The sequence below is a fragment of the Plectropomus leopardus genome, chromosome 10, assembly GCF_026936395.1.
Source record: "Plectropomus leopardus strain MGB_pleo_1.0 chromosome 10, ASM2693639v1, whole genome shotgun sequence".
NCBI lineage: Eukaryota > Metazoa > Chordata > Actinopteri > Perciformes > Serranidae > Plectropomus > Plectropomus leopardus.
This window is the reverse complement of record NC_142185.1, coordinates 17,520,871-17,534,066: the sequence shown is the minus strand read 5'-3', so window position 1 is coordinate 17,534,066 and position 13,196 is coordinate 17,520,871. Positions and strand designations below refer to the sequence as shown.

The window sequence follows — 13,196 nt, the reverse complement described above, 5'->3', positions numbered from 1 at the left end:
TAAATACTTATAAAAGGCATCTGAAAGCAGCACAAGAAAATGATGTCACTCCTGGTTTCAAAACGTTAATATAGACTAAACGACCAGTTCGTCATTCGGCCACAGATGAGATAAACTCAAAAAAATCGAGAGGGTGGATAAAACTGAGCTCTGTTAGACAAACAAACATTTGTAAATGTGTCAGAAAACCTTCAGCCATGAACGTGTTGAGAGAGCTTTAAACGTGGTCACCATCTCCACTGAAAAATGAATGTGAACGGCCTCTGCCATTTCTGAAAATGTCAGCACACACGTCATGACTTGTGAATTCTGAGCGTCAGACATTTTCAACTTACGAGGCTGTCTCTTCTCGTGAACACGGTAAACACGACCCCAACTGAGGGCGGCATCATGTTGTTTCATCGAAATTTTTAGAGCCAGTCCAGAGATTCAAACCAGCTGTCAACAGACCAGCGTCTCTGACCTCTGACCATCAATGCCCCAGCACAAACCGCAGCACTTCAATCTTAATTTTGTCTGCTTTAACTTGCGTCAGTCTGCTCTGCCCTCCCGCTCTTATCAGATCTATGTGTGTAATGTCCCAGACATTACATTCAAACGCCCAGCAACAGATCAGCTGTATCAGTCTCAGTGACCAGTTGTTTCCATCCTGTTTTAACTGTTTTACCCTCACAGGCCAGAGGATCAGATGAGCTCAAGTGGCTAAATGTGTTAATTTTAAAGTATTTTAAACTGTGTAATTTGACACAGTTGTTTCAGTATTTTTACACAAATGAACTGTCTACGTTGGTTTGGTCTTGGCTGAATTTGTACTGCTACCACTATTAACTGCAGCTCTTTATCCATTTGACTATGCAGCTATTATAACCAGTAATTCATCACTTATAGCAAACTCTACCAACTGCTCCTTGTAGCTTACTTCATCTGTTTATTACCGCTATTTCAACCATTCAACCATTATTGTTAGCAAACTATTTTAACTGTATGCTGTTAGCTGAATTTCAGTTGTGTCTTTTAAGCTGTTTACCCATTACTTTTATTCAACTATACCGACTGCTCATTTGTTTCAGCACCTTACGCACTATTTTATAACCAACTTGTTCAGCAGTTTTTCCGTTAAATTTAGCTTCCACTTCTCTGATCACTTGCTGACTTCACTCTCATTGATGTATAAAGAGACCTCGATGCAGTGTTGCTGGCGGGACCCTGTTCACTCCAATGAAAGTTGCTCAGTGGCACATAAAGCCAAAAAAAACGCTCAACTGCCACATATAAAATTACCCAGATGATCGGCAGTGCTTATGCACTCAGAGACCATAGAGCAGGCACACGAGAGACTTAAGGACACACTACCTCCGGTTTAGTTTTGTGCTTCACGAACTTGAGCGGGAATAAAATGAATTCAATTGTATGGCTCATCTAGACTTAGCAAGTGTAATCAGGCCGAATGGATCAAATCTTGCAAGTGAAACGAGTTATTTCACTGGGGGTTGTGACGCTCAGAATAATATATTCACTGATATACAGCTAACTCTTTCTCCATGTAAGTCGACTGGAAGAAGTCTTTATAGGCCAAGTGATGGTGTAATTACACTGTTTGGCCGCCACGAAAACTGGCCTAAAAGCCTAGCGCACTGGGGAACCTTGAGTACAACACATGGTGTCCAGGCATCATGACTCAATGTGGATAAATGTTTTTAGTCAGAGGTGAAGAAGAAGAATTACTTTAATAATCCTCTGGGGGATTAATTTTCATTGTACTAAAGTTAATTCGCAATCTTTTCACGTACCCCTTGAAAAACTTCCCAACTAAGGTAACACCGTTTGAAGACAACATCAAGAATGCAGGTCTGAACCATTACATACACAAGATGTGCTGCATGACACATTTTTGCACTTAATATTATCAAATTAAGAAGGAGAAATGTAATTCAATAACTGTGTTTGTCATAGTTGAAGTAGTTTACGTGTCCGTATGTGCCGCTATGTGCGCCCTTGCAGTTCTCTTTTTGCTCCCGTCACTTCAGCTCTGTGCATGCTGCTCTAGCTGGTTTATTATGATGTAAAATCTTAACTCCAGTCAGTGCAAATTGAATTATTCAGCTATTTGTTGTTATTCTGGCAGAGTCTATTGGTTAATTTGTTTATCACAGAGATCGGTCTCCCAGCACTGCCCCCATAGTTCTCTCCAAAAAGACTTAATTCTGGCAAAGCCTGAGAGCTGGCTGGTACTTTGCTCCATGGAGCCCCTCCTCTTACTCCCTTATGCTCCTTTCCAAGCAGCAAAGGAAACGGATGACACGAGAGCATATTTATCATGTAGCAAAGACACTTCTGATATCTCCTGTTAGCTCCTGCCAGGCTGCAATTAGCAAACTGATCCCTACTATTATTCTCTCCACTGCCTTTAGGTATGTTTTTCTCCCGTTCCCTCACAGAGAGGTCAAAGTACGCTGTCAGCCACAGAACAGCACCACAAGGGATTGGTTTCAGTGTCTTACTTAATGACACATCAGCTGGGCAGAGGTTTCTCCTGCCTGGGCGTTTCACATAAACAACTGTCTCCTTTCTCACAAAGTCACGCTGTTGACCGCTAAGTTCCCAAGTTGTCTGCTCCAGAAGCCATGTGTGCAATTTTTCCTCAACTGTAGGGATATCCTGGACAAGAGATAGAGGGTCAAGGGGGGGAGGAAAAGCTGCAGCAGTGGAACAGGATAGCATGTTAGCGAGGGCGCTCACCTTTCTTGTGACTGCTGGGTCTAGATAACTCCTCAGCTTTTGGAGGTACGTGTGAGGCGGGTTTTTCACTTGGAACCGCTCCTGTCAGAAAAAAGGAAAACAAGAGTGAGATGAGCAAAAGGAAGGAAAACTCGATGAGACACAGAGAGAGGAAGATGAAATATTTGAAACATTTGTAGCAACAAGTGTTTCCCAAAGAATTAGAGTGATGAAAGACAACAGCAAACTTTCATTTGTTTCTTTTCAGTCTAAGTACAGGTGTGTCCCTTTTTAACATTCTGTGTCCCCTCTCTAAATTTGGAGGTTTTTGCAAGTCCGTGAAGGCAGCACAAACAGAACTCCCCGGGAGTTCTTCTTTTCCTCAGCAGCATTTTGAAACTTGCAGGATGGATAATTGATCTGTCGATCGATTCAGAGCTGATCAGATCAGATCGGTGGATGAGAGGAGCAGCTGCTGTGAGGGACTGCAAACCTTTAGATCCAGCAGAATGTACAGTTTCACTTTCAGTGTGCCTCAGGTTCTACTGCTCCATCTGTGCCCAGAGTACACTCTGTTCTTCGAGAGTGTGGCGCAATGAATAACCGAAACAGTATATATATTTCAACGGTGATTTCTAATAAAATGTCCAAAAATAGAAAATCTATCCGTGGTGGCATTTTTTTTAATCATAGTGGGCCACCACAAACTAATTAATGTGTGGGAAACCCTGCATATTATATTAAATATTTTTCCTTAATTTCAGTCAGTTCTGTTGTGTTTTTATATATATATTTTTTTTTTTTAATCGATACATTTAACGAAAAAAAGAAAAATCACAACTTGACAAGTCTGAACACATTGCCAGCAAACAGTTAGCTGTTGTAAAGCCATCAGATTGAAACTGAACAGGTTTTGAGCAAATTACAGTCATTATGAGTCATTCTCCAATTGGTGGGAACCCTAGATTATGTTCCACTTTAAGAAGAGGAAAGAAAATAACAATAATTCCTCCACTCAGAACTTGCCACAGTGGACATGACATGACAGGAGATCAGCTTTACTTTGCTTCTCAGAAAACTTCCTTCTGGGCACATTACGACAACAGGGATAGTCCTCATATTTCCATTCTCTAATCAGCAAAATATTCAAATCTTAACAGCATTTTCAGCATCAATAGATTTGTTTAGCTCACTGACGAATGGGAGAGCAGGACAGTGATTAACTCATCGTACTTGACTCTTATGATCTTTCAGCCTACATGAGATCATTAACGATTTTTCTGTTTTTCTAGGGATTGGGCCCAAACCAATGTGGCTGTGTGCGTACATGTCTTAACTTCACAGCCAGGAACAGGTTTAGGTCAAATCTCATCACGATTGTGCTCTAAATATAAATACAAGAGATTAGTGTTGGATTTGGATCAGTCTGTTGAGCGGGAAACAGTATTTGGATCAGGCTGAGCGCCACACCACACCACAGCAGCATGAATGGTTCTGTTTAGTGATTTACCACACTGCACTGCACCAGACAGTGTGAAACTGGAGAGCATCTCATTGAGGAAATGTATTGTTCATATGATGAGGGCAAAATCACTCAACACATATCCTGACTTCACCTTAAGACTCCTTTCTTTATATAAATCGTCCATCTGTGATTTTAAATGCATAATAGAGCATATAAGTACAGTGGGAAGTATATACATCAACATATACATCAACATAGTTAGAGTTAGTGCTCCATTTTTCGAGTCGATGCATATTTTTTACATATTCAGTGTTACGGTTAAAATAACACCACAGTGTTATGTACTGAAAGTGGGCCCCTAGTGTGTAACTAAGGCCCCTTTTCCACCTGATATTAACATGCATTCTGAGTGATCAGATTACAGACAGCAGTACAGATGTGGATACTCCAGATGTGTCCTTAATGTACCTTGAGATTCAATTGTTCAAATAACATTTGGAGGTGCTTTGGGTCCACTTTGGCCATATTGTGTCAGCAGTGTGTATGCTAATGTGTCCTGGCCCACTCGAGCGACAACGAATAATCAATCGAAAGAATGTCTTTCACCAACAATTTTGATAATTAAATAATTTTTTTAGTTATTTTTCAAGAGAAGATGTCAAAGGTATTGCTTCTTCTTTTTTTAAACATTTTTTAGAATTTAGGATAAGTCCATTTATTGTGTAAGTAATTGGCAGATAAGTTGATAATGAAAATAATTACAAGTTGCAGCACTACATGCCAAATTGACAAAAGGCCTACTCACCTACTAGATAGGTGGCAGGACGTACAGAACGTACTACTGCAGAAAAAGGCACAACAATAATAAAAACAGAAGAAGAAGCCATGACAAAAGGCAAAATTGATACTTGTGGATGGAGTACACTAGGGCTGGGTATTGTCAAGAACCTCACTATTCAATTCAATTCTTCTAATTCTTTGGGTCACGATTTGATTTGATTAGATTTGATTCGATTTCGATTCAATTCGATGTTGATCCAGATGCTTTGATATCAATTCAGTTATGTGTGTTGATGCCAGAAATACACAAATAATTCATTAGAATACCTTCTGATGTGTTCAATAAAGTGTGCATTATCTGTATTGATTTAGAACAAACTGACACCAAAACTTATTTTACTATTACATTATTATTTAACAAACAACGAATAAAACATTTAAAGTACAGAAAAGTGCATATTTTTGCCTGAGCTGAACGTCACAAAAGTACTAATCGTGTATGCAGGATTTGTTTACCTGCATTGGTGTGATCCACAGCTTTAGCGTTAGCAACAGGCTGCAAAACATCTGCGTGTTGTCGGCTCAAATGGTTACGTATGTTTGTCATATTGTTGCAGTGTTTTAACACTGACTCACGAGCCTCACACACGACGTAACTACTATCGACTTTGTGTATCCAAACGTCGGCTTTTAATGTTGTCTGCGCTGATTTTAACACACCGCTAGCCCGCGCCACTGTCGCCATTTTTACGAATAAACAACAGATGTTGTTTGGGGTCAAGCGGGGCCTCTGAACAGCGTCAGTCACACTCCGGCGGCACTCACACTGCCCCCACAGGAGCGGGGCGTCATTACAACGGAAATAATCGCTTTCAGGATTTTATAAATCGATATTGAATTGGCAAAAAACATATTGCAATGCACTGATGAATCGATTCTTTTACCCAGCCCTTGAGTACACACAAAATACACATGTGTGTGTGGCGGTGATGTTGAGGCAGTTGAGGCTGTTTGTCAGTGAATAAATGCTACAACTCTTCCAAACCCGAGACAAGTTCCTGTGTCTTGCTTACTTTCTGCTGACGGGGGGGGGGGTTAGCCCCCAATTTAGCAAGCCAAATTAACTACAGTCATGTGCAAGATGTCTTACACGGTCACTGCTGCACCACAAAGCTTTTATTGTTTTTCAGGTTCAATTATATCTGAGGTTAACAGACATCCAGTTTTAAAAAGAAAAAATAAAGAAAGAAGTAGAGTTCATGTTGCATGATGTCCTCAAAGCCAGTGAGTAATCATAAATAATCTTTAAATAACTGTGATTTCAATGTAATCGTGGTTATTATTTTTGCCATAATTGAGCAGCCCTACGTCTTTCTTGGGACAGACGCTAGGGTAAAACATGACGTGCTTCCAAACTGCTTTCTTTTCACCTGCCAATGGGAAGTTCACTGTCCTGGTCAGATCCAACCCCACATCATTTAGGCACCAAAACCATCCAGTGGGAGATTCAACTGCAGCAACAAGGACCCGATCCCTAAATGCCTTGCCACTGAAGAACAGCCAGTTCTGATTACAGGATCGGAAGTTAGAAGTGCCATAACTGGTAACCGCGACTTGAATCTAAGCAGGGGTGCTTGAAAGTTTCACCTCAGCAGCACCTGTGTGTAATTTGGTGGAAAAAATAATTTTACTTTTGACAATCCAAATTACACACCCATGACTCCACCTGACCATCCAGAAATTGCTATTACACAGCCATCCACCTTCAACCTGACATGGCTACCTCTACAAGAGATTTTCCTTCATTTTCTAGAAGGTCTTGTGTCATTTTGAGACAATGCTAAGAGGGGTTTATGGATTTTCCAAATGAGACAAAAGTGAATTTATTTCTCTGTGGCCTTTGCTATATACAAAGCATGCAATTCCACACAAAAGCACCACAAAACACAGCTTAAAAATAAAAACTCCACTTTGACACAAAACACATCAATAAAAAAAGTAGCACTTTCTACATTGCTATTGAAATAGATTGCATTTTGTCAAAGGTGTTTACATCACCGTGCTGCTCTCTGTTTACACATCCTCATATCAGATCAAATCTCTGGGCTACGTTGCTGTATTAACAGTGACATTACATGTATCACTGCCAAAATATGTCTGTCTCACAAAAACAGGAAAAAGGACAGCGGCATCAGGAAAGAGAGCTGGCTCAACCCTACTAGAGCAAGAATTATCTGCAAGCCTGCAAAATAATAAATGTGTTGACAAGCACTGTATACATCCTGTTTCATGCAAAGAAATGTGAGGAATGGATGGCAGTAAATACATGTTGAAGAGACTATATCATAGAGAACACGTGCAATTTTCAGAGCACATATGAGCAGGTTCTGACATGCTATATGGACATTATCGAGTTTGTCTGACAGAGCTGGTTTGGATCAAATGTGAGAGGTGAGGTGCACTTCCCCCTCTGCACCTAAGAAGTTGATCAGCTAACCAGCATTCATTTACCATTAGCTACTGTATGTACAGACATTTTTAGGGTGCTTTCAAGGTCAAATAAAAACCTATGAACTTCTGTGGAAAATGCGTTTTTGGTTGGAAGAAGCCATAGGATGACTGCAAACTAATTCTGGGAAGTCTCAGGATTTTGACAGTGACAAGTTCATCACATCCCTTTCTTTGTACTCTGGAGTTTTTAACCTTGTGTCCGCATCAGGAGCATCCTCTATATTTCATAAATCCCCATAATTGCCCGGAAAAATGTTTAATATTTCAACCTCCGGCTGCGTTTGCGGGGTCTGTTTTTTCAGAGGGGATGTACCTGTCATCTCTGCTTCTCTGCCTCCCTCCATCATCGTTGCCATGGTTACATAAAGAGATTCACGGTAGCTATGACACAGAAAATACTTCACTCCCAGCGCTGCCTGTACCATCATGGGTATAGGCTTGTTAGGGAAACAGCAGAGGACTAAAGACATTAGAGGACTAGTTTGGCAATTTTCTTAGATGACTCAATGTTACAACAATTGGGGAAAATCAAATGTCTTACACTATAAACATCAACTTCTTGACACTTTATCTTGAAGAAAATAGATCATAATGCTAAGTACTTAAAGAAGTATTTTACTGCGGGAAAGATGGCTTTTTAATAAAACTAGGCTGTCTAGGAGGCAACATGGCACCCACTTCCTTACAGCTTAAAGTGCACCTAAACACAGCAGAAAAACACTTTAGGCAAGAAATAGGCAGTAATCTTGATTCATATTTAAACAGCACTACCAAGTTTTACCAATTGATTAGATGTCTGTAGTTTGAGAGAGAGAGATGTGGATCTGTCTCTTCGTCCATGTCTATACTCTTTGTGAGCGCTGTAGAAGCATGGGTGGAGGGCAACATGAAAATGCAGAAGTACAACCACTAGTTCAAGCAACAGCCTTATAGTCCGCGAAACTCCACTGAATGACGTGTTTTGCATCTGTTTGCATCATCCCGCGAGTTTCGCCATGGGCAGAAGGGATATCTAGACACTGGTTAGATGGAGGGGAGTTTAGCACAGTTCAATTACGCATACTAACCACAATGTTTTTACGCAAAGCTGGCTAAAAATCAGTTAAGTGTCCCTTTAAGCAACATCACACCTACAGTAGATACTGAACGTTTTAAATTTGGATTACACTGCTCCGCATGTTTCAGGAGGTAGAAAGCAACAAGAACCAAAATGCTCTGCATGAAAATCACTGGCCAATGTTTTATTGACAGTAAAAGGGAAAGCATCTATTTTCACTTCAGGTCTGACAGAGGAACATAAGAGTCCACTCCAAACTAAAAGAGGATCTCTGACTGCTGGTCAGCAGCCTGGTGGGCTCTCTTTGGCACCGCTCCCTTCAGGGTCACTGGCTGTCAATACAGTTGGAGTGGGTGGTGGTCTTGATCTTGTCTCGGTTTTTCTTCTCTGCTCAGAGAGGCAGAAAAACTCTCTGGCACAGAGGTTTGCGGGCTGAGTGGAGCCCTCAGACCACAGCTCAGTGCACAACGTGCACCCTCTGTTATTTCCTACACGCAGCACTGACGCCAATAACCGACTGAGTTCTTTAACTGGATAACTGATGCTTGCACCCTGCTGTGCCACTTAACCCTCTTGACCAGGGAAGCCAGGGCAGTGTGTGTAGGATAAAGGCAGGACAATGGAGCATGGGTGCTGTGGTTACGACACGCAGTCGGACAGAGTTCTTGAGTATTACACATTCACTGGAATGATGAGACTTTCTATACAGGATCAGTGTGAATGCAATCATTTCTAAGTCTTACCAACTGCGCACCTAAGATTAATGAATTCAATATTTTTTCTCCTGAGTCTGGAAATTGTGCAGCTATGGTGCATTTGGGGTGACTTGGACAGCACTACATGACACCACATCATACAGACGATTGACCGATTGCCCACCTGATCACAGATGAGTTCCCATTTCTTCTCGTTGTCGTACTGCCGCAACAGTCGCGCTTTGTCTGGAGGAAGATTCATCGAGTTCTGAAAGAGAGAATAAGGTCAGAGTTAATTGGATGTGGATAATGAAACAGCAATCAGTCACATTAGCTGAAAAACTGACATCCCAGATTAACTAAAAACAATGAAGCTCACACACACACAGGAGGGAGAGGAATGCAAGATAATTGTCTGTCAATATAAGAGAGATGCCTGTTTCTTTACACTTTGTTACCTGGAGTAAAGAGAGCTGATCTTTCACATTTTTTTCTGTAGCAATATACAACATTAACACTTACAATATCCACAAATCGGATTCAAGAGGACATCATTTAGAGACTGAGAACCAGTCAATGGCACTATGAGCTTGGGTGGCACAATTAATTGAAATATTATCGAAATCACAATATGGCCAAGTGTAATACCCTCACTGCAGAAGCTGCAATATTTTGGTAAATGTAAAATGGGCCACATCATACCATTAAAATAAAGAATTGTGGTGCTACAGAGATGCCCATGCCTACAAATCCAACTCCAGACATGAGGGAACACACTTGTTTGGTATACAACTACGTTTTTGTTTGTTTTTTTCTTTGCTTATTGTTTAGCCCTATTTAGAGTCTAGACTGATGCAGATCTATTTGGCCATTATCTTTCCAGTCAACAGTGTAATGAGGCAATGGCAAAAGAGTTATGTTAACTAAAGAGCTTTTGTTATTTGTGGATTTTGTGCTTCCTTGTCTCTTTATCTCCTCTGACCTCCTGTGACCCAGAAATAAATAAATTCCTAAAATGCGTCCCGAGAAGAGAGGAGGCTTGCCAGAGGAGCCAGTGAGGATGCACAGCTATATTCTTTGCAGAAGTCTTCCAGATTCTCCAATCTATAAAAGAGACGTGACACACAGCTGCCAATGCAGCTGCGCCACACTTCATATTTAATTGATGTTACTTTAAAATGACGACGGTGAAGCACGGATGTATGCCTGTTGCCTCAACTTCTCTCTGTGATTGTCTCTTCCTTCCCTACTTCGCTCACATCTAATGCTGCCTTGACAGTCTCTTCCCACTAAAATAGCTAACCAACAGAGGCTGGTAGCAAGTTGAGGGGACCAAATCCAAAATGAAAACAACAACATATGATGCCTTTATCTCGTGTTTCTAAAGTTATGTGTTTCTGCAGACAAGTGGGATGTTGTTAATATGTCATATTTCTTAAAAGGAGTTTGGCTTAATATTTTCCACCAGGAGCAGGGAAATCATCTCAAAAAGAATCAAGTTTCAGTCTTGCAAATATTCACAAACACTGCGATCATCTGCTGCTGGTTTATTGGAGGTTCCCAGCAACAGCCGCAAAAATAAATTGGGGATGCAGCCTTTGTCAATTATGCCCCAAAGCTATGGAGCACAATAGAAACCAGCTCACTAATTATCTTTAAAAGAAAGCTAAAAATGCATCTGTTCACCCAAGCCTTTAACTAGCATGCCTTTCTAAAACTATTTTTTTACACTTAAGCCATAAAACATGAGGAAGTGAAGCAAGGAATTGAGGATGTACAAAGTGAGAAATAAGAAAATAAATAAAAGTCTAAAATTTGGTGGGATTGTACTTCTAGAGAAAGGTCACAAGGTCAGTAAAAATAACATGTTTCTTCTTTTTGAGTTACAGGAAGTTAATCAAGTGTTCACGTGTTCTATCCTCATCCTACGCTCCGGTAATCAAAAATACAGTTTACTTATTTCTCTCTCTTCAGAGTTCTTGTGTTTTCTTTCCCGACAGTCCAGGATTGAAGCCCTGATACAACCACCCCAGCTCCGCCTGATTAAAACATCTTACCGAATGTTTTTTGTTTCCTACAGTTACCAAATATATGGCAGACAGAAAAGCCACTAATGAGACAATCCCAAAATATCTGCAGAGGAGTCTTACAACAAGCTGGGAGAAGGAGTTCTCTCCTTAATGAGAGTCAGGTTGCGACACAGAGGCAGAGAGGAGAAACAACTAAGCTCTGCTGTCTGAGGCAACGCTTTGAATCTGACAACCGGGCGACCGAGCCTGACCCCGCCACACTAAACTGCATTACATGTAACCAGCAGTCACTTGCAATCCAAAGACAGAGCACTGAGAGTGAACAAGAGCAAGTAAGAGAAAGTGAAAAAACAAGTGCGTTTGAAGTAAAGGAGGGCACTCCTCGTGTTTGCTGACGCTGTACTTTCAAACTTTTTTCTCTAAATAACATATTTGTCTTTTGTGATGTTCAGGGTGACTTCATGAGAAGTGTCTGTTGCTGAGGACAAATCTAATCTGACCCATGTGTCTGAAAATAATAATCATCCAAAAACTGTTACACAACTCTGATTCTTCGTCCCGTGTGATTCACCACGCCTTCATCTGAATTAGAAAAAGCTTGAAACAATTAACCAGCACTTAAATCGTACCACCTACAGTATGTAGAGCACGGAACACGCAAAATACGTCGGCAAAAAACAAAAAAACAAATAACGTGTGACCCAGATGGAGATCAGTTACAAACACTGCTTACAGATTTAAATAATCCAGAGAGAGAGGAGACAAAAATGCATTGAAGACATGTAGTGTAGGTGTGTCCTCCTCTAACAACAGCCTTCATTTTACACGCGTTGCAGTGAGAATTTTCCACAGCTAAGGATAAAAAAAATGGGGGAAAATGTGGCCATCCCATCGCGCACCACTCAGCTTGGGGTTCTTTTCCTCTCTGCATTTGACGGGCCGGATCATCTATCAGTGTGTGTTCAGTCTCCACTCTGGATTTTCCAGCGGAGCTCGCAGGGGGAGCGAGAGGAAGATGGATGAGGAATATCCTGGGATCCAGCCTATTTCCATGAGCGAGTAATACCAGGGCAGAGTCCGACACTGATCGAGTGGTCTGATCCCAAACTTGCTTTGGACTTTAAAATTTTTATATTATACATTATAATATGGCTAGACTATTGATCTCTAAAACCATCCCATTTTAATTTTAGAAGAGTGTGTTTGTGAAGGAAAATCAATGCAGAGAGAGCTGTTCAGAAAGATAGGGCTTGCACATATCTTTGTATCTTGCTAAATGCTAATGAGAGGAAGATAAATGTAAAGACAAACAACAACAGATGTATACAAATAATTAAACCGATAGTAACAGAACAAGGGGAGCCTATGGATGAACATGTTTGTGTGCTCACTGATAATGTCAGGGCTCATTATATTATGTTTTGTCCATCCACAGTTCAATGTGTTTGCTTTTCTAAAAAGACTTCCTGCACAGGTGTGCCAAAAAAACGGCAAAGTGCATAGAAATCCCAACATATGAGCACAACTTGCTTTCAATGTTTATTAACGTCTTTATATGCATCAAATCCACCTGAAGCACAACAGTTGTGTTTTATTTGGTGCAAACGCAGGGTGCAGCCCGTCAGACCTCCTCTATGAGAGCAAGCAGGAAATTACATTAGTATTCAGCCGATGCTGCCAGCCAGCTGATTGCCGCTGTGCTGACTACAGGGAATTGGGATTCTGGGAGGCTCTATTGACTCAGTCTGGCTGCTAACATGACTAGAGTTAGTCCCCACTTTCCTCCCCTAAACAAATTAAAATATAATTTGACACCTGAGGAGACAGTCACATTAAATGACAGGGAGCCACTAACAGTCTATTACACAGGAAAGTAATAACATGGATTTTGTGGATAAAAAAGCTCAAATTAAAGGAGGGTAAATCATTACAGTATTTGT

At 40.8% G+C, this 13,196-nt stretch overlaps 1 protein-coding gene across 11 annotated transcripts in view; it reads right to left on the bottom strand.

Annotated features, from left to right (window-relative positions):
* The window catches only part of fmnl2a (formin-like 2a), a 70,262-nt gene that overhangs the window by 36,851 nt on the left and 20,215 nt on the right, over positions 1 to 13,196 (bottom strand). For all 11 annotated transcript variants that reach the window (XM_088083180.1, XM_088083179.1, XM_088083184.1 and 8 more), the window contains exons 2-3: positions 9,411 to 9,494; positions 2,740 to 2,820 (exon numbers count right to left, since the gene is read on the bottom strand). In XM_088083180.1, the coding sequence (XP_087939306.1) occupies positions 2,740 to 2,820; positions 9,411 to 9,494 (165 nt within the window). The remainder of the gene's footprint in view (positions 1 to 2,739; positions 2,821 to 9,410; positions 9,495 to 13,196) is intronic.